This window comes from Nyctereutes procyonoides, unplaced genomic scaffold, assembly GCF_905146905.1.
Source record: "Nyctereutes procyonoides isolate TBG_1078 unplaced genomic scaffold, NYPRO_anot_genome, whole genome shotgun sequence".
In the NCBI taxonomy this organism is placed as follows: domain Eukaryota; kingdom Metazoa; phylum Chordata; class Mammalia; order Carnivora; family Canidae; genus Nyctereutes; species Nyctereutes procyonoides.
The window spans coordinates 598,567-620,557 of NW_026575028.1; the positions used below are offsets into that span (position 1 = coordinate 598,567).

Here is a 21,991-nt window from a genome sequence, read left to right on the forward strand (position 1 = left end):
TTATGGGTTTAAGCCCTCTATATACTTACATATAAGGGGGCCGGTGAGTCTTGCTGTCAGGGGGCAGTATGAATAGTCCAGTAATGACTATCAGAGGGTCCTACTTGGCCAAGTAGCTAGTTTTTAGCACAACTTTTTACACTAATATGTATTGGTTTATATGTAACCCCACCACATTCCAGAAAGAATTTGAAGGTCATTGTCATAACTTTTTTCTGAACTTTGCCTAGCCTACTTTCTTAGTCTTTCATTTTGCTCTCAGGTGGGAACTTATTTTGTGGTGTTTGATTTTACAACTTAACTTTCTACCAGGTGCGCCATTTATACAATACTGGAGAAACAAGAGATATTCATCTGGAAATGGAGAACCTGGTGAACTCCCGAACTACCCCAAAGTTGACTCGCAATGGTAAGTTCTGGTAATGACCTTTTAAATGCAAGTAACCTACTCAAAGAAGTCCATACTTACTCATTGAGCTGTTAGTGTGCACAGTAATGTGTAAGGCCGCGGTTCTCAGCTGGAGCCGATTTTGCCTCCAGGGGCACATGTGGTAGTGTTTGGAGACATTTTGATTGTCAGGACCAGGGGAGGGTGCTGAGTGCACAAATCAGCTCCCCCAACATAGAATTACTCAGCCAGAAATGTCAGTAATGTCAAGGCAGAACCCTCAATCTAAGGTTTTAGGAGCATATAAGGAGAAATCAGATACAAGTGCTGTTAGAGGGATGCCTGGGTGCCTCAGCAGTTGAGCGTCTGCCTTCGGCCCAGGGTGTGATCCTGGAGTCCCAGGGTCAGGTCCCACATCAGGCTCCCTGCATGGAGCCTACTTCTTCCTCTGCCTGTGTCTCTGCCTCTGTCTCTCTGTGTCTCTCATGAATAAATAAATAAAATCTTTAAAAAAAATGCTGTTAGAAAGTGAGTGCACACATACAAGCTAAGGTTCTGGGGGAGGCTTTATGAAAAAGCAGTGGTATTTTAGATGAGTACTACATTGTCAAGATACAGTTATAGAGATAAAGGCCATTCCATATTTTGTGTGCCTTGAAGGGCCCCTGTAGGTATTTTTAAAAGGAGAACAACATGAATATACCTGGATAGCTACATGTAAGATGGGATGGAGAAGGGAAATCCCAGAGGCAGGACCACTAGTTAGAAATACCCTGTAGTAGTCAGGCTAACGGTGGTGAAGGCCTGAACAGGATACTGATGTTAAGGTTGGACAAGGTAATGTAGCATGGTGAGAACAACTGACATTGCGGCCCAGTCCAGGCATTGCCATTTGTGAAGTATGAGGGCCATAATAGGTTATTTTGCATGTGTGAACTTTGGTCTCCTTGTCTGTGAAATGGGCATACTTTGCACTACAGTCATGAGGATTCTGTGGCATATAGAGTATTTATTACAATGTCTGGTATATGGTGGGTGATCACAAATGGCAGCCATTTTGTCATTATTAATTGTCAATGTCATTGTCATTATTAAACATGGGAAAGAGTATATTAAAGAGCCAGATTCAATAGGCATCGGTAGTTTGGTTGCACGAGTCAAGAGATGGTTGCAGATGGTGCTGCCATCAGTTTGGACAAGGAATGAGAGGATGAGAAGGTTTGAATCTATTTTTTTGTCTTTATGTTTAAAGATTTTCTTTCTTTATTTGACAGAGAGAGATAGTACAAGCAGGAGGAGCGGCAGAGAGAGGGAGAAGCAGGTTCCCTGCCAAGTGAGGACCCTGATGTGGGCCTGATCCGAGGATACTGGAATCATGACCTGAGGGCCAAAAATAGACACTTAACCGATTGAGTCTCCCAGGCTCCCTGATTTGAGTCTGTTTTGAGTTTGACATGTTATTAGAATATCAAGGTAGATTTTACAACCAACAAGCAGTTAGGGACATCTTTATATTTCTCCTCTCTGGTGTCATCTACTTGAGAGCAGACAGTATCACCTTTGTCACTGTCATTTTAGAGCCTGGAATATTGAAGTTGCCCAGTACATATTGGATTGTTGGACATAGAGACTGGGGAGACATCTGAATAAAGTAAATTTCTTATTTATGATGATAACACCAGGAGTGTTTCTCTGTGTAGTTTTAGAATACATTTTCACTGAAAGACTTAAATGAAACAGGATTTTTATGATATGCAGTTTTTATCTTTTATGTTCCCAAATCACTAAATGACTTCCTACAGGGTTAGATATATCCAGCTGCCATAGGTAAGAGAACAGACATTCTTGAACACAAATAGGAGTTCACAGATTCTTCTAAATACTCCATGTCAGGGGATCCCTGGGTGGCGCAGCGGTTTGGCGCCTGCCTTTGGCCCAGGGCACGATCCTGGAGACCCAGGATTGAATCCCACGTCGGGCTCCCGGTGCATGGAGCCTGCTTCTCCCTCCGCCTATGTCTCTGCCTCTTTCTCTCTCTCTCTCTCTGTGTGACTATCATAAATAAATAAAAATTTAAAAAATAATAATAAATGCTCCATATCAGAGCTCCTCTGATGCAGTTAAGAAAAATGGACTTTTTTTTTCTTATTCCTATTTTTTCTTTTTTAATATTTTATATAAATTCAATTTGCCAGGATGCTTGGGTGACACAGTGTTTGAGCATCTGCCTTTGGCTTAAGGCATGATCCCAGGGTCCCACATTGAGCTCCCCACAGAGAGCCTGCTTCTCCCTCTGCCTATGTCTCTGATTCTTTCTGTGTGTCTCTCATGAATAAATGAATAAAATCTTAAAAATAAATTCAATTTGCCAGCATACTCAGTTACCCCATGCCCCACCCTCTTCCCCTTCTGCAACCCTTTCTTTGTTTCCCAGAGTTAGGAGTCTCTCATGGTTTGATTTTTTTTCCCCCACTCAGTTCCCCTCCTTTCCCTATGGTCCCTTGCACTGTTTCTTATATTCCATGTATGAGTGAAACCATATGATGATTGTCCTTCTCCAGTTGACTTACTTCACTCAGCATAATACCCTCCAGTTCCATCCATGTCGAAGCAGATGGTGGGTATTTGTCATTTCTAATGACTGAGTAATATTCCATTGTATACATAAACCACATCTTTATCCATTCATCTGTCAAAGGACATCATGGCTCCTTCCACAGTTTGGCTATTGTGGACATTGCTGCTGTAAACATCGGGGTGCAGCTGTCCCAGCGTTTCACTGCATCTGTATCTTTGGGGTAAATCCCCAGCAGTGCAATTGCTGGGTCGTAGGGCAGGTCTATTTTTAACTCTTTGAGGAAGCTCCACACAGTTTTCCTGAGTGGCTGCACCAGTTCACATTCCCACCAACAGTGTAAGAGGGTTCCCTTTTCTCCGCATCCTCTCCAACATTTGTGGTTTCCTGCCTTGTTATTTTTCCCCATTCTCACTGGTGTGAGTTGGTATCTCATTGTGGTTTTGATTTGTATTTCCCTTGATGGCAAGTGATGCAGAATATTTTCTCATGTGCTTGTTGGCCATGTGTAGGTCTTCTTTGGTGAAATTCCTGTTCATGTCTTCTGCCCATTTCATGACTGGATTGTTTGTTTCTTGGGTGTTGAGTTTGATAAGTTCTTTATAGATCTTGGATACTGGCCCTTTATCTGATATGTCATTTGTAAATATCTTCTCCCATTCTGCAGGTTGTCTTTTAGTGTTGTTGACTGTTTCATTTGCTGTGCAGAAGCTTTTTATCCTGCTTAAGTCCCAATAGTTCATTTTTGCTTTTATTTCCCTTGCCTTCATAGATGTATCTTGCAAGAATTTACTGTGGCTAAGTTCAAAAAGGGTGTTGCCTGTGTTCTCCTCTAGGATTTTGATGGATTCTTGTCTCACATCTAGATCTTTCAACCATTTTGAGTTTATCTTTGTGTCTGGTCTAAGGGAGTGGTCCCATTTCATTCTTCTGCACATGGCTGTCCAATTTTCCCAACACCATTAGTTGAAGAGTCTGTCTTTTTCTCCTCTTGGATAGTCTTTTCTGTTTTGTTGAATATTAGTTGACCATAGAGTTGAGGGTACATCTCTGGGTTCTCTATTCTGTTCCCTTGATCTGTGTGTCTTTTTTGTGCCAGTACCACATTGTCTTGATCACAGCTTTGTGGTACAGCTTGAAATCCAGCATTGTGATGCCCCCAGCATTGGGTTTCTCTTTCAATATTCCTCTGGCTATTCGGAGTCTAAGTAAAATGGACCTTTAGAAAGGCCCTTCGCATTTTAGAAGACATAGCAGTGAACTGGAAAACATCCAAGCATATGTATTTATGTATTCATTTTCTCAAGATGTTATCATTTTTAATACAGAGTGCCCATCCTGGCCTGGGGGATTGTTCTGGTCTGGGGTCTTTGGCCTTGCCAATGTAATCCTACAGAGTTCCTTCACTTGGTAAATTGGCTCTATACATGGAACATGTAAGAGTGGGCTTTGCTTGCTATTGCTTTAATGTGTTGCTAAAGAGAATATATTCTTTTGTTTGGGAGGAGGGGAGATATATATATATATATATATATATATATATATATATATATATATTTTTTTTTTTTTTTTTAATTCAGTTAGCTAAAAGAATGGACTCTTTTTTGCTCTACTCCTCCTTACTTTGAAGGGAAGGAGCTTCCTCAGCTAGCTGCCAAATACCTCTCCAGGGAAGTCTTAGACCTTCTGGAAGTAAGGGTGACAGCTCAGTAGATGGCGCTCATCCATCTAAATCAGTATCCACAAGTGCTGTAGGGACACTGAGCTTTAGCAGGAGCAGATCCAGATCACCCCTCTTGTGACTTATTCTGTTAGAAGGGCTAGTTTTGACATCAGAGTCTGGGTAAATTTGTAGGTAGTTTCTTATCTACCTAAAATTCCACTATCATGATACCACTTACATAGCTATTTACTTTTTTTTTTTTTTAAGATTTTATCTATGTATTCATGAGACACAGGCAGAGGGAGAAGCAGGCTCATCACAGGGAGTCTGCTTTTTACTTTTGAAAAACCGTGACAATTATTTTGTTTTTACCTTTAGTAATTTTTCAGACTGGATATGTGTACTACAAAGAGGAAGGATCCTATGTCAATGCTACCAGGTGACCACACCTCTGATCATTTTTTTGTTGTTTCAGAGTCTGTAGCTCGTTCAAGCAAACTGCTGGGTTGGTGCCAAAGGCAGACAGATGGCTATGCAGGGGTAAATGTGACAGATCTCACTATGTCTTGGAAAAGTGGACTGGCCTTATGTGCGATCATCCATAGATACCGCCCTGATTTGATGTAAGTTGTGACAGCTTTCATTTTGTATTCTCTTAGGACCTCAGAGTAGTTTGCTATCTAATAGCCAAATTTTGTATTTTTTTTCTAGAATGAAATACACTGCAAGATACTTTTTCTAGAAGGCAGTGATTAATTTCATTATAATTATATTTAAAACTATGTGTCAAGCATCATATAGCTGAATCCAGCTGAGGTTTTAAAAATCACAGCGCTCAGAAAGTCAGAAACTAGTTTTAACGCCCACCTGGGCCCATTAACATTACACAAAGGAAAACTCTGTTCTTTGGCCCCAGGCTGAACTTTTCGCTTTGGCAGGAGGTCTCTCAGATGCTGTTGGTTATAAGGAAAAACTCACTAAAACATTTGGCTGGCTAAAGCAAATGTGTCACTACCAACAAAACAGAAAATAATGAATACTTACTGGATTTATCGTGGTTCTTTGGTATTCCCTGTTAAGAATTAGACTTTTTGCAAATATACTCTGCTCAAGCCCACAAGGTTCAGGCCTCTTTACCCACTTACATCAGTGATACCTCCTCTTTTGGCCATTGTTTATTCACCTAAATGCAGAATCATTGCAATAGGATGACCCCAGGTCAACTGCAGTGACCAGCACACTCAGATTTCCCCCATAGGCATTCATTACCATGGAAGCCAAACAAGAAGAAGCAGAGCCTGTTGAATTATTTTGGCTGCCTATCCTTTTATCATTAGGACCCAAATTTGTGCATTTGCTTTAATGATTGCTTAAGGAAACCTAAGAAACATAGTTCCTCTTTATATTAGGTTATAAATTAATGAGGCAAGAGGTAGTAGAAATAGTCTTATACAGTGTGGTTCAGGAATGGGAATTTCTGATTTGTTTGGATAAGGATAAGTGACCTCCAGTGCTCCTGTCCCTTAGCTAATGGAGAGGTTGGTAAATAGCAAGTGAAAGTAGGGCTTTTGCACCCCCACCAAGAAAGGACTTGAGAGGAAGAGGAAGGATGGTGATAAATGGCACTGGAATGCCTTAGAAGACCAAATGAATCCTCTCTCTTCCAAAGGGAAGGCAGTAAAGAAAAGGAGATGGAGGCTGAAGTAGCTGAAGGGAACCCAGCAGGTGAGGTGGAGAGTGGTAGAGGGAGGGAACACACTCCTGTTTGAATGGGCAAAGGCCACCTACTGAAGGTCTAGGGAAGTTTTTTTTTGTTTTTTTTGGGGAAGTTTTGTGTAGGTAGTGAGGAGGTAATTTGACACTGTTTGGAATACAATGACTTCATTCAGGATGAGGCCTCCATGGTTTAATAGGCTTCTTGCATAGAGAAAAGGCATTTAGAAAAATGAAAAACTTGCTATGGAGTCAGTAGTACGTTAACACAAAATAAGGCCTGCCTAATATCCGAAATCACCTCTGAAAAAAGAATGCTATCAGTCTTGACTTGATTGAATGATAAGAAGCCTGAGCCAAATGCTATCAGTCTTGACTTGATTGAATGATAAGAAGCCTGAGCCCAGGGGGAAATGGTTGTTAATCTAAATACTTGGGAAAACTCTAGAACATTAGCAGTAGAAAAATCCTTTGAGGAAGATTTTAGAATTTCCCTGAGAAGGCTGAATTAGATTTACCAAAGCTGATTTAGTGCATCAACAGTTCGTCTGTGATGACACAGCAAGTGATAGTCCTAGGCCTTTAGAAGCAGTCTGATCCAGATAGGATACTTATCATTACTGAGCACTAGTTTAATAGGTACAGATCACATACAAGGTACAAGGGAACACTTTTTTTTTTAAGTTTTTATTTATTTATTCATGACAGACACACAGAGAAAGAGGCACAGACACGGCAGAGGGAGAAGCAGGCTCCACGCAGGGAGCCTGATGTGGGACTCGATCCCAGGTCTCCAGGATCACACTCCGGGCTGAAGGCGGCGCTAAACCGCTGGGCCACCAGGGCTGCCCCAAGGGAACATGTATTAAAGATATTTAGTTCCTAGTCTTGAGCTTACCTTTTAGTAAGAAATTTATGTTACCGGGAATAATGAGAATAGTTCTTCAACTTTTCCCCTCTTTTTTCCTTTCTGGGTATATCTTTAATCATTTCTTCTTGTGAATGATATGCATTTTCTTAGTGAAAGGAAGGAGACTAAACTGTGAGATGAACAGGTTGGCTCTCAGATTGTGGTGAGACACCTGCACCTGGATTTTAGCTGAAAGATTAAGAAATGAGTCCATCGATACTGTGTTTTCTGGGGTGAGGACAAGCATCCCTTCTTGATATGTTTTTCTCATTCTGTTTCTTAGAGATTTTGATTCTTTGGATGAGCAAAATGTGGAGAAGAATAACCAGCTGGCCTTTGATATTGCCGAGAAGGAACTGGGCATCTCTCCCATCATGACAGGCAAAGAAATGGCCTCGGTGGGGGAGCCTGACAAACTGTCTATGGTGATGTACCTGACTCAGTTCTACGAGATGTTCAAGGACTCAATCCCCTCCAGCGGTAAGGGCTGGCAGGCACTGGTATGGAAGGCCTCCATTTCTTGTCTGTTGGTGCCTGGCCTTTCTTTCTTTCCCTCTCACCATGTCCTACATCAGTACTTGCAAAAGCAAACCTGCTCTTACTTAATCTGTTGGTTGTCTGTTGGAAACCTGGTTGGCTGTGCAGGTAAGTCCCTGAAACTTTGCTCCGTTATTTTTTCCTTCTCTACTAGTATGTTCTCAGCCATTCTTTCTTTTCCCAAATCTTTCTCACTAAATCTATAAACATGCAAAGATCGTTTCTATGCAAAATGTTTTCCTTGACTCTACTACTTCCTCACACCCTTTTTATCAGAACCAACCTTTTTTGAAAAAGTGGTTTGTACTTAAGGCCTCCACCTCCTAAGGCCTAAAGTTTGTAACATGTTGCAGCCGGCTTCTGTTTTCACTGCTCTGCCAAAGCTGTTCTCCGCAGTCATGAAGAATCTCCACATCTGTATTTTCTCACTTTGCATCTCTCACGTACTTGGCTTTTCTACATTATTCAGCACTACGGAACTATGTCCTTTTTCTTGACAGTCTCTCTTCATTTTCTTTCTTCTGTAACCGTTCCTTATCTAGCTTCTCTCTCTTCGTCAACCTGTTAGTGTTTTTCAAAGTCTTTGGCCCTCTGCCTGCTGCTGCCTCAGTTTACCAGAGTGCACACACACACAAAAATATTCCTGTTGTCATTTATTGTCTGTTGGAGTAAATATAGTATAATGCTTTACAGTGTTGACCATGGTACCAAACTGGGTTCACTTCCCAGTGCTTCCACCTGTTTGACCTTAGACACATTACTAAATTTCCTCATGCCTCAGATTCCGTATCCATAAACTGGATTTTATGTACGTATAACATAAAACGTGATCTGCTAAGGAGAATGTTTGGCAAATAGAAGTACTTAATATCAGCAATATATTATTAGTTTCAGTTACTTTTAAAATTATTGTTACTAATAAAACGTTAGAATCCACAGAGTTTATGGCTCTACAATGTCTTCCAGCCCATGTACTCTTACAGATGTCCATGCCTTTTTCTGATCAGATGTGCACTTTTTACAATAGGAACCCAGAACTCTAACATCAATATACCTGTTTAGGGAGAGCCTTCCCTTTGCGTGCACCTAAGTACATGGGATCTACATAATCAAAGCCAGTGACCCTGAGCCATATACCTCTCCTCCCTTTCTCCCTCTGCCTGAAAATTTTTATCACAAAGGGAGGTTTTAGCAGTCTGCTGTAACTAACAACCATAGGCAAGTTCCAACTTTTGCAAAGCAAAAGTGGAGTTTTGTGACTGAAGTGGATTGGAAAAAAGAGTCGGTTCTATTAACATGGCTGGAAAAGAGAAAGCTCAGTATCCAGACCTTAGTTTATGTTTTCTTGGTGGAATTTCCTGCTGAGTTCCTCATGCTTTTGTCAGAACAGATGAACCTGTAGAGTTTTCTGAGGTTCTGTGAGCCACATGCAAGGAGAATAGTTCTGCTCAGTACTTTGAAGTCCCTTCCAGGGCTGTGCTCAGACACTGCTTCCCTTTCACAGATGCTCTGGACCTGAATGCTGAGGAGAAAGCAGTTCTTATAGCCAGCACCAAATCACCCATCTCCTTCCTCAGCAAACTTGGGCAGACCATCTCTCGGAAGCGTTCTCCTAAGGTAAATGGAAGAGGTTTTTGACCTGCTGCAAACCTGAAGATGAGGTATAGTGACAAGGATAATGCAGTCTCCCTCCTCTCTTGGTATAGGATAAAAAGGAAAAGGACTTGGATGGTGCTGGAAAGAGGAGAAAGACCAGTCAATCAGAAGAGGTAAGAATCATCTGGGATTTGCTAGAATGGTCATACCGAATTGCTCTTTTCTGGCTTAAATTAATTTCCAAATTGGTATTGCAAGACCTTTTCATATACAGTTTTTATGAGAATTTTTGTGGGCAGATGCTTTTCAGTGGGTTGTTGCCTTTGTTTAATGTTTTGGAGAGCATCCAAGGGATCACACACATGTGTACCAGTGCTTTCCTCTCTTTAGAATTATGCCTTTGGCTGAGGGTGGTGGCTTTCCTGACGAATGACCACACTAGCCCAAGTCCAAGTACCTCTTTATACTGCCCCGTGCACAAAGTCTTGATGACTGCATCTTGAGATTAGAACCCTGAAGAGAGCTATTAGGCTTAACCTAAAGCAAAAGTTACCAGCCGCCATGCCAAGCACTGGCTGCACTACTCCTTTGAGGGAAGGGTTTTGGCAGGGGGCTTCTCTAACGGAGCCCACCGGTTCACCTTTCATCAGGAGGAAGCACCCCGGGGCTACAGAGGAGGAAGGCCCACACTGGTGAGCACTCTGACAGACAGGAGGATGGATGTGGCCCTCGGCAATCAGAACAAAGTAAAGTACATGGCAACCCAGCTGCTGGCCAAATTTGAAGAGAATGCACCCCCCCAGTCCACTGGCATGAGGAGACAGGTAAGGCCCACTTTGTGTCTCACCCACCCACGCTGAGTCTGTCCACATAGGAAGGAGGGACCTTCTTAGTCAGATGAGTTGGGGTGGGATGTGTCTCAGCCAAGCCCTGGTGCCTCAAAGACTAACATCTGCTTCTCTCCTCGTCTGACTGTGGCAGAGAAAAGCATTTTATAAGCTCCTCCTCTGCTTTCAGCACTGCTTCATCCTCACCATTCAGGTCTGAGGTGTCTGTGGCAAAATTTCAGAAGGATTTTAAAGTTTTAGATCTATCTATACACGCTTATATGTTTGCATGCAGACATTTGAATTATAAAAGAGGTAGATGCTTACTGAGGAAAATGCTGGAGAGAATAATAAAGGCAATCAAGGCACCTCTAATTCTGCTAACATTTTGTTATATTTCTTTCTAGTCTTTTTTTCCAGTGCATCTTTGTTTTCATAGTTGAGGTCATTCATAATATATACTTTCTGTTCTGCTTTGTTCACATGACTTTGGGCATATTCCCTCGTTCCAAACTCCTCGGGCATCTTCCCATATGTATGTGTACCATGCTTTTTTTAACTCTTCTAGTGTTGAGTGTTTTCATTGTTGCTCATCTTTCATGATAAGGTACAGAGATGATAAATGTTCTTTTGATAAATCTTCTTTTGTGTGTTGTAGATGGTTCTCATAGGCTATCCTCGAACTAGAGTAAGAATGAGCTAATGAGCATTTTAAAGAAATCATTGTGGATACTAATCTGAGAGTCCTAGGTGGGGGCATTGACTTGAGATGTCTTTGTTAGATTTTTTTTTTCTTTGTTAGATCTCGTCTCTCCTCTTGCTTGTCTGAGAGTCATTGAGACTTCTAAGAGGAGGTGCTGAGATCTGGAGATTTACACAGAAAGTTTCTTGTAAAACTCCCTAATGACCTGAGAGAGCATCCAAGGGAAAGGGAGCCCATTCTTCTTATTCTTTTACTCTTTCTTCATCTCTTCTGTACATATCAGCCATTGTTCTAAGGACAAGGGGTGAGAGGGGGTTACTGACTTTGCTTGGAGTTTGGCCATAATTAACTTCTTCTCACATTTAGCCTTTCTTTGGTTATTAATTTTTACACCCCAATCATATGTATTATGGCTCATAGAGAGGAATAATAATATTCGTTGATAGACATCTGACATTGCCTGGCAGCTCTGGCAACCACAGGATCTGCTCCGTCTCAGGAGGTCTGGGAATGCTCCCCATGGGAGCAAGTTTGCCCCTAAGAGAAGGTTGTGTTCCTCATTTTGAGTAGAAAGAGTAGTTTTCCAGACCAGAATTAGTAGTTTAGGTTCAGAGCTTTGAGCTAGGAAAGAAGTTAGTGAAAATTACACCTTCTGATTACCTTGCTTTTTCCTAGTGCATTTGCTTTTGGTTTGGAGAGGGTGGAGTATTTTGTTTCTTTTGTAAATGTAACTTTCTAAGGATTAATTCTGTGTCTCTCACACACACTCCCAGCTCATAGATGTGTCTGTCTACCGTATCTTTTGTGTGTCTTCTCTTACCTTAATGTATTTTATTTTGTTTTGTCTCCATGTCCTGTCCCCCAACCATACTTGGCCTGTGTGTCACAGCCGACACAAGAGCGTGGGGTCAGCCAGCCGTCCTGCTGCCTACCTGAGCAGGGTCACCCTGCTCCCACCCCCCAGTGGAAACAGGTAAAGGAGCTGCCCAGGGACCAGAATGGGTGCTGCTTCCCTCTGCCTTCCACTCTGCTCATCCCTCTCAGCCAGCCTTGCTAAGGAATCCTAGCTCACAAGGACAGGTAGCTTCTGGACTCATTTGAGTAGTACCTCTGGGAAAAGTGTAACAGACAGTGCTGATTGTATTGCATGATTTGTTTAACTCCTTGGGATTTGAGAAATCAGTTAAAAGAGTAGGTGGTAATTTGGTGTTGAAACTAGCTGAAGCTACATGAGACATTGTTCAGGTACCTCAGCTTCTATGGTTTTTACCATTTTAACCTTTGTCCCAGGTTGGTGTTTTGCTTACATCTGTCCTTGTAACTAATGGAGGGAGAATCCTGAACTCAGCAAGTCTGAGAGTTGGGGCAGTGGAGCCTTTCATGTTAAATAGGAAAACATTAGCCAAGAAATTGTCTTGAACTATGATTTTTTGTTTCAGACCCTCGACAAAGATGATCATGGGCATTTTCTTGGTGGTTTGTCTCCATTTAAAATATTCCTTGAAAAAAACCTTTTTTATTTAAATTCATTTTGCCAACATAGAGTATAACACCCAGTGCTCATCACATTGTGTCCTCCATAGTGCCCATCACCCAGTTACTCCATCCCCCCACCAACCTCTCATGAAAATTTTCACTAAAGTTTTTACAGGATCTCCTAGAAAGCTGCTTTCTAGGCAGTATTGGATAGGACAGAAAGAAGTGGGTAGAGGGATGGCACCTGGTTGATTATAGGAAATCCATCAGGAGGATTGGGGCCTCTATTTTCTCCCAAGTCAGAGTTGAGCAAGTTTCTGCTCTCATGGGTGCAGCCTGGATTCTCTGCCTTGCAGTTTGGTATCATCTGGGACTAAGATTCTGAGAGGTCAGGTGAGCTGACCTTTGATTTCTTCTTGTACTGTAGAGTGCTAGCTATTGCTGGGAGGTGCTGGGGAGTGGCAAGTGGGTTTTATTTGAATCATATTCAGGGCAAAAGTTTCCTTTCTAACCTCTTTTAAATAAAACGCCATATTAAAAACAAAACAAAACAACAACAACAACAACAACAACAAAAACGCCACATTAAAGGCAGGGCTCATGAGGCTGAGATGGAAGCTCGGGAGCAATGTCCAGACTCCCAACAGAAGCTGAGCTGCTGCTTTCTCTGTGCTTGGAGGAGGTCTTGTGGAAGCCAGACAAACAAATAAAACTCATTGGAAAATCCATTTTCTTCCTTACCCTTTGCCTTGAAGTCTAGGTGGAATGTATGATTTGAAAGGTAATTTTTGGTTAAGGATATGCTAAAGGAGAAAGTGAACTCTAAACTAGATTCCCCAAACTCTTGATTTTGACAGTGTTCATAAAGGAGCAGTGGGGAAGGCAAGCCAGTTGTAACCCATGGAGAAGCTTGGACAGATGACTTTAAATGGCATGTGCCTGGAGCAGCTTTGGGTTGGCTTGTTGGGAGGTCTCAGGGGTACTAAGTGTGACCTAAAGAGTCTGGCTCAGCTACGGCCTCTGTCCCAGGGGAGACTGGCATGTCACTCATCACCCGACGGTGCTGTGCTAAAGGGGCATCGGGAGCTTGGTGTTGGTGGGCCTGCTTGTGTGTCCCATTTAGGAACAGCTGATGGCCTCTAACCTTGTGCAGGCCGCTATGTGGAGACATACAGCTAGGTTGTCCTCTGGGTAATTTGTGATCATAGTCAAAGAAGCAGAATATCACTCAGCTCTCCAGGCAGCAGAGTAGAGCCATTGAAGTCAAACCTGGGTTCTATGGAGTCGGCACCAGAGATTGCAGTTGGAAAGACTAGGTAGATCCTAGTAAGTGAAAAACCCCATGAACAATGAAAATCCTATTAGATCATTGTCACAGAGAGTTGGGAACTCTAAATTTTTTTCTTAAAGATTTTATTTATTTATTTATTTATTTATTTATTTATTTATTTATTTATTTATTTATTTATTCATGAGAGATAGAGAGAGAGAGAGAGAGAGAGAGAGAGAGAGAGGCAGAGACACAGGCAGAGGGAGAAGCAGGCTCCATGCAGGGAGCCTGAATGGGGCTTGATCCTGGGTCTCCAGGATCACGCCCCGGGCTGAAGGCAGCACTAAACCGCTAAGCCACCGGGGCTGCTTGGGAACTGTCAATTTATTTGACTGTGAAAGAACCATAGCTCACAGTTACATGTGTTATTTCCTCAACACTGAATCAGGGTTGGCATCGTGAGTCTTGGCCCTGTAAATTTATCTTCTCAAGGAACACTGACATGCAATGCCAGGTGCTCCAAAAACGTGGAGACCGAGGAACTCCGGCGGTGTGCTCCAGTGGCCTCTGCTTCTGAGTCATCCTGCTTGTGGCCTTCTTTATCTCCCTGTAGGAATGAGGGGCTTACCAGCAGTAGCTTATGTGAGTCATGTCTTGTTTTCCTTAAAGAGATTTGAATTGAGGCAGAGGGTGTGGCAAGCCCAGCTGTGATGGCTGAGTTGGCACAGGATCAGTTTTAACTTAGGTCATGGTATGGAAGAGGGAAAATGAGTAACAACTTTGCTTACCAGTGACTTCTCTTTGTTTACCTTCCTGTGTAAACACTTTGGCTCATCCCTCCCTCCCCTCCTGCCTTTTGATCTCAGAAGTTTGTCCAGCCAGGAGAGTCTGTGCATTAACCAGCCTTCCTTTGGAAGGAAATTGTCTTGTGTGGTTGGAACACACTGGCCCCACGCCCACCACAGCCTCTTCTCCCTCCCAGGTTTGACCTGTGTGCTGCCTCACATAGTCATCCTGGGCATAAGGACATGGAGGAGTCCTCTGGCCTAGCAATAAGTAATCGTTTCTTAAGTACCAAAGAGTTCTCTAAATCACAGATTCACAAGAAGGGAATCCGATGGACATGGGAAAAATGGGAAATAATCCATGGATATATATAGGGTATTTGATTAGTGACAGATGTACTTAGATTCTTGTATTCTGTTTCCTGTACCTCCTTGGTAGTTTTCCAGAACCTTATAAGTGTAATCAAGGGGGCTGAGCAGAGGGGAGCCATGGCAGGGTGTTGTCTGGGCTAGCCCTTGGGGAGAGGGCTGCTTTGCTGGTGGTGGGTGAGGTGACTGAGCCCTTGGGAGGCGGTCTCCACCCACCCCTCATGATGGTGGGCCTGTGTCCCTTTCTCTCTACCTATGTCCAAGCTCATTTCTCCTGTCCTCAGCGTTCCTGATAAAACCAACACAGACTATGTCCTTGATCCCTGCAATTTAGAAAATGTGACACTGCAAGTTCAGCTGCAGAGATGACCCCTGTGGTCTATACTTACCAAATAGAGCAAGGAGGACCTGGAGCCCCACAGTTGACCTCAACAAGCCGTCCACCCTGGCCATACAGTGACTGCTTGGAGGCTGGAGAGACATGGGAGGGATGGCTTTGGCCAATGCCCTTCAGTCCTTCCAGAACCAGCCTAAATGAGGCCCCTGTTTTACCAATGTTCTCTCTGTTTGTGTCTGTTGGTGTAAAAGCAACAGGAAAAGGAGCGTTCTCGGACCTGCCCCAAAAAAGTGATCACACTCTCTCCTCCCCTTACTCCACCTCCCTGTCGGGCACCTCGCAGCCAGCAGGTGATCTTCTCTGCATGCTCTGTGGTCCTTTCTGTCTTCCCACCTGCCTGTCTGCCTGCCTGCCTGTCTGCCTATGTAGCTGGCTAGAGTAGAGACCAAATCAGGATTACCTCTTCTTCAGAGATAACAATTAAAAATCGGAAGGACGAATTTGTGACAGAAGCAGCCTTATTGCTACAAATGAACAATTCGCAGTCAGACCCCAGGATAGCACATAATACATTTAAACCCTGGCTGGTTTAATCTAGTCCCACATCATAGGAAAACAACTATGCAAACACAGACTAAAACTGTATTTGTCACAGATAGATGCAAGGTCCAAAAGCCCTGGAGAGCAACACATTTCTTTAGAACCTCATTTAAAGCAGCCACTTTTTGTCTTGTTACCCAAGGAGATAAATTAAGAGGGGCTTTTTGGAAGCCTTTTATAGGGTCTCACTTTATGAGTTTTGTTCCTTCTGATTTTGAGAGCCCTGTCTCTTGCTGATCCAGCTTATGCCAGCAAACACCCATCCTTTCTGTCTACCCCTCTCACACTCCAGACAGATCATTTGAAAAATGCTTTATAGAACAGTTGCCCATAGATGTGATTAAAGAGGACAACAAGCATACTTACATATAATACATCTATAGGATATAAACTGACCTTTGTAGGATATCCCTATACAATAAAATACTAATTTTAAAGGCATGATCTATGGAAAGACATTTTCTCAGCTAAGGTAGCCTACTTAAAAGGTGACCCCTAGTAATGTGCCTGATGGCTAGAGACCCCCCCCCCCCAGTGTGCCTTGGTCTAAGAACTGAGCCATTGTAGATTTAGTGATTACACTTAGATCTGGGTGGGATTCTCAGTTCTTGTGTGTTATCTCAATCAGTTCTCACCATAACCGTACAAAGCAAGTACGGTTACCACCTCCGTTTTACAGATGAGAGGACTGAGGCCAAGGGTGGGAGGCCAAGTACTTTGTACAAGTTCACACAGTAAGTAATGCGCCCAGGACTTGAATCTGGATGGTATGACCTAAGCCCAAGCCCTGGCCTCATCCTGCCTGTGGAGACAGTATGCTCATGGGCCACCCATTGCAGGCTGTGGAGTAGTTTCTCCAGCAGCACATAGCCATAAGTTGAATCCTCAGCAGTCATGCAAAGAGTGGTAAGAGTAGCCTTCCCTTCCCCCATGTGGTTGCTGAGAGGGGCTTCCTCTGGTCAGTAGAGGCAGCCGTGTGTCTGTCTTCAGGATTTCCAGCCCTACTGCATACACATTCCTGTCTTTTGACTGAACATGCTTCCAGTAGTTGTCCACTTCTCCCTTTAACAATCAATGCTTTGGTCCAGTGTTCCTGTTCAGGGACCACTCCCCACCCTGGAGCTTCCTCTGGACTGTGGTTACAGCATTCGTTCCAGCCAGTTTCCATCTCCCCACCTTTCCTTTCTTATGGCTTGTTATGGAAAGCTTCACCCTCCTAATCGGCCTCTCCTATTAAGCCTTCCATTTAATAGCTCTGATCTTGTGCCACTTTGTGAAAGAAATAAGTTAGTTCCACTTTCATACTAACCGTAGTTCTCTATTTGTGTGGCTGACCTCACTGGAGGCCAGATGGACAGAGTGCTGCAGAAAGAGTTGTCCTGAGGTCATGGAATGTGATATAGATGGGATGGTGGTTACCTGGGGAGGGGATCTGCCAGGGGCAGGGGGATATGTGTTGAAATGAATTCTGAATTTCTGGCACTGTCACTTAGTAGGTCCACATAGAACATTTGGATGGAGCTTAAGTTTCTACTTTGTTGCCAACAGACGTACAGGGATCTTGATGCTGACAGCCGTGGCAAGCAGAGTCCCCACCATGAGAGGGTAAAAGCATGAACTGTGGCATGGGATGCTTGAGGGCCAAACAGACGGGGCACGCTGTGGTGGTGGGGCAGAGGGAAGGTGGGGATGGTCCCCGCTCCCCTTGCTTTGTGCACACTCTTGTCACCCAGCCAAGAGCAAAGATTCTTGCTGTTAACTGCGTTGGCCCGTGTAAATAGCATTCACAGGAGAGCATTAATCTGCTCAGCATTCAGATCAGTAAGTAGGTGGCATTTGTTTCTGTCTTTTGACATTCAGGGATCTTGAGGTAGAAACACTCTTACAGGTGTGGGGATTTTTCCAGTATGAAGAGAATGGAAAGGAAGGAAGGCAGTGACAAAGATGGCAGTACATAGTAAAAAGCTTTAGCTATTCTTTTCTGAAAAACTGAAGGGGGAAGTACTGATTACACCTGGCCATCATATAATTTGACAAATAGCAGAGATACCCATTTTTTAAAAACCTGCTTATTTTATGAAACTTTTTTGTTGTTACTGTTACCCTTAAACATAGCCCCTGAGTGGGTACAGCTTTGCAACAAGACTGAAGAATCATCTCTGTTACCTTCACGTGGGCCTTTTTCTTTATTTTTACCTCTCTTTCTGCTTTTGCTGAGAAATTTGGTCACAGCTAAGGAAGCTAGTGCTATCTCCTTAGGCCCCATCAGCATGTGAGAAGCGGGCGGTTTATGTGCTGCGGGGACCACACGCAGGTGGGTGCTGGGTCAGAGAGAAGAGACTGAGCTGAGATGGCAAGGGGGCATCCTTTTCCTCTCCTCATGCACAGCCTGGCTCTGCCGTCTCCTCTTCTGTCAAGACTGCTTCCTCCCACGAGCACCATGTGTGCCCAGCCTCTTTCTTCTTCCCAGGCTGTATTCCTCTCAGTAGGAAAACCAGGCACTTTCATTGAGGAGGGTAAGCCCTCCATTTCAGGGCATGCAGATCTGATGATTTTTAATGAAATGGTGCCTAAGCAAGGAACAGAGGGAAGTGTGATGAGTAAAAGGAGAGATAGGCAGAAGAAACTTTCGGACATCTAGAGCTGCAAGGCCCAGAAAGAAAGGTAGCATTTTGAGCTCAGAAAGCCAGAAGGTTTGCAGGGAGCTCTCTTTCATTTTCACAATGAGCTGCTTTCCAGGTCCTTCACTGCAGGGTTCCTGTCTGAAGACTTTTAAGGGTTACTGTTTATGTTCTCTTCTAGGATTTTCTCTCCACTAGTCCGTAATCTTGCCTGTGTACTCACCTGCTCCCTTACCTCCCACCCCCAGTCTTCCCGTTAGCTTCACTGCTTTGCCATCTCTGGAGGAGTAGCCTTCTGTCTTGTTTGTCTCTGGTGGGTGGTTCTCTTTTACAGAGATGTCCCCCTTGGGCCTGTGTTTCTGAGCCTGCCCCACATGCTGAGCTGAAGGCCAGTGCGCTGAGTGTCTGGAGCAGGGGTGGTTACACTGCACATCGCTACCCCTTAAAGATGTGAAGTTAGTGGGGGGCTGACCTGGGGGTGCAACAGATCTGCTTGGAGCTAGAGGGACAAAGGGCTTCTTTTACTATGACAGTACCTCTTCCCTCTACCCTGCAAATACTTCACCCTGAACCTGGTAGGAAGCTAAGGAGTTATTACTTGTCAGAGCTCTTAACCCCCTTCTCCCTCTCTGGGGGCTGGGCACTTCCTGGCTGCATGGGCCATGGAAGATCCCAGCTTCTTTTTGCTACACATGCTGCATGCAGTCTGCAGAGGACCTGGGACCTTTTCTCCTGATCATTGCTGGGATTTGGCTGGCTCCTTGGCAGGCAGAGTTTCTCTGAGGACTGGCAATAGGAAGAGACAAAGCCACATTTCTGACCTTTACGGAGGAGTTAAGCTTCACTCTAGATTTGCTATCTCTGTCATTTACTGTTTGTAAGGTGATAGAATCTCCTCCTGCCCAGGAGAGAAGTCTCAGCTGAAACCAGTGAGTAGCTCTGCAGAGTACAGAGAGTGTGTGTGTGAGAGAGCAGGACAGCACTGCTGCCCTCTGCCACCTCCTGGCTGGCAGCATGATCCATTTGGGGTAGATTGAGTAAAACTGCCAAACAAGAAAAGACCAGACTTTCAGAGGAGAGAGGCTCACAACTACAGTGACCAAGTTCCAGAGCGAGCTTCACTCTAAGCATGTGGCAAGAATGAGCGAAAAGCAAAATGGGAGCCTTAAGTGAGCCATTCATGCTTTTGAGAACTAAGAATATTTCTTTACTTCATTTTTTATTTAGATAAAGGTCTCAAACACCCAAATTCCTCGTATTCAGGTCAGTGTGTCAGTTTTTATTTAATGTTTCCTTTGATTTTTTTTCTCCATCTTGTATTTTGTAGCCAGAACCTGAACCTTCTCGTCGGTTTTTTGTTGACCAGTGGGAGCTTTCTCTTAGTCTCCGCTCCTCCAACCGCCCCGCCTCTCCCTCCTCTGACTCCCTCCGACAGGTAGCACAGTGTGGAAAATGGCAAAGCTCCTTCCTCTTCAGCCTTTCCTCAGTTCACCTGCACAAATGTCATGTGGCCCAGTGAGGTTGCAGAGCTCTTAACTTTGGCCTGTGTCTGTGGGAATCCGTGTGTGTGTGTGTGTGTGTGTGTGTGTGCGCGCGCGTGCACGCGCGTCTGGCATGTGAGGTCTGTAGGCATACACCAAAGTTACAGAGGCTGCTAGCTCTCATTGCATCAAATTCTGTCAACTAAGCCCACTTTTATTATGTTTCAACTACATAAATAATAATAAACTTGTTTCAGCCACTAGCTTTTTAAATTCCAAATGTCTTCATATTAATATGTATTACAAAATACGAATCATAATGTCATTAAATCTTTTAAATGGAGTGGTGAATACGCAGTATTCTGGGTGCCTCTTGAATTGTAATCATTTGAAGAATGAGCCCTGCTATTTCCTACAATGGAACTGATCCAGCTATAGAGTAGTTTAGAGAGCGATTGGCAGATCTTTACCATTTTTGTTTATGTTTGCTGTTCTTGAGCAATCTATGTGGTACGTGTGTGGAAGCATACGCATGTTTGGTGGCAAAAGTAGAAGTCCAACAATTGCTACATTTAGACTATTTCTTAAGAGTGGGGAGAAGGAAACCATCTGCTTTTCATGCCAGAAAAAATAGAACTTGAGTTTCCACCACTCTTGGGGGGATGCTTGTCAATATTACCACATTGCTGAGAACTGATGCCTTCACACATGGGCAGCCCTGGGCTCTGTTTGCTGAGGATGCTGGTTCCTGGTGGGAGGAAAGGGTCCTGGCTAAGCAGTGAGGACCTAGGGCTTGCTGGGCATCCCAGCCTCGTGTGTGACATCTGGCCTGCACTCTCACTTTCTGCAGAATAAAGTGTGATTTTCTGCACCCTAGGTGTTGGCTGTTACACGATCTGCTCTGCTCCGCCTGGTGTCTGTTCCAGGCGTAAGCTTCACTAATGTCTCTAATCTAAAGAAGGTTTAGATCTTGAGCCACTTGTTTTTCTCAACTACTAATGGGTATAAGCTGTGGAGTTAATGAGCAAATGGCACCAATCCTTGGAAGCCTCCTTATTTTGAATTGAAAAGTAGAATTGACTCCTCAGTTCCAGCTAAACCTCAAGGATTGTTTGCTCATTTGTACTTCTGGTATTCTAGCAGAGTTCACATGGAGTTAGCTCCACCCCCAGGGTACTTCTCTTGTTTGCCCAGCCCAGGGCATGCCATCACCCAGGCCAGAGATTCTCTTACACATGGCTTTGTGTGTTGTCCATTCAGACCATATCCCCAAGACAACTGCCCTGTTATGTTTCTCAGTTGGACTTAGAGTGAGGACTCCTCAAACTTGGCAGGCAGCTGTCTTAGTCCACATAGTTTATGAGAGGGGTATCACACACACTAAGTGTCCTGACTGTGGAGTCTCTAAAGGACTGCCAGCAGGACTTTGACCTCATTTCCCAAGGATAGGCTCAAAGCTAGGCTGCCTAGCAGGAAGGCTTACTATTGAAATTTGGTAGTTTCTTATTACTGCTTCAGCATTGCTAGAAGATTGAATTGGTTGGATTTTTTTTTCTTTTCATTTTTTCAACCTATGAAAAAATAATCTCTCCTGGCCTAAAAACAACATTCTGACTTCCCAAGAGTAAACTGAGCACCTTGTGTGCATGGCTACAGGCATTAGTCCCGGGAAGCCATATTGAAGATGCCCAGCCTAGTCTGGAAGGTTTTAGCCTGAATAGAATACGTAAATATCAATGGGGAAAATGGGCCAAGAAGGAGTTCTTCCAGGTAAAGCTCAGGAATATTTGACGCATATGCCTGGGGTTATAAGTGAACGTTTATAGGAGGAAAGTGATCATCACTAGCGATCCTTGCCCACGTGGAGACTCAGCCTTGCAGGAGTGAACTTGGTTTCTTTTTAAATGAGAGAATAACTTTCCAAGCCTTCCCCAGACCCAACTTGAAACATGCTGTTAATCTGGATGTCTGCCGTCTGGGTAGGACTTGTTCCTCTTGAATTCTTTATATGGAATTTGAGTCACTAGGATCTGGGCCCTTCTTCGTCTGTTCTATATTTGTATCCATCCTGTCTTCCCAGTTCCCTGAACTATATATTCCAAACAGATATAAAAGACTAAGTTCTCCTTTTCTGAATTTA

The 21,991-nt window shown here is 43.7% G+C and overlaps 1 protein-coding gene across 6 annotated transcripts in view; it reads left to right on the forward strand.

Moving 5' to 3' along the window:
• Nucleotides 1–21,991, forward strand: part of MICAL3 (microtubule associated monooxygenase, calponin and LIM domain containing 3) — a 201,514-nt gene that overhangs the window by 90,640 nt on the left and 88,883 nt on the right. For 3 of the 6 annotated variants that reach the window (XM_055315369.1, XM_055315370.1, XM_055315371.1), the window contains exons 11-16: nt 313–409; nt 5,102–5,249; nt 7,533–7,729; nt 9,291–9,403; nt 9,493–9,555; nt 10,033–10,206. In XM_055315369.1, the coding sequence (XP_055171344.1) occupies nt 313–409; nt 5,102–5,249; nt 7,533–7,729; nt 9,291–9,403; nt 9,493–9,555; nt 10,033–10,206 (792 nt within the window). Of the gene's footprint in view, nt 1–312; nt 410–5,101; nt 5,250–7,532; nt 7,730–9,290; nt 9,405–9,492; nt 9,556–10,032; nt 10,207–11,801; nt 11,886–15,400; nt 15,500–17,297; nt 17,355–19,697; nt 19,806–21,991 lie in introns of those variants that run through there. The other 3 variants (XM_055315367.1, XM_055315368.1, XR_008663165.1) reach the window with 3 other exon arrangements.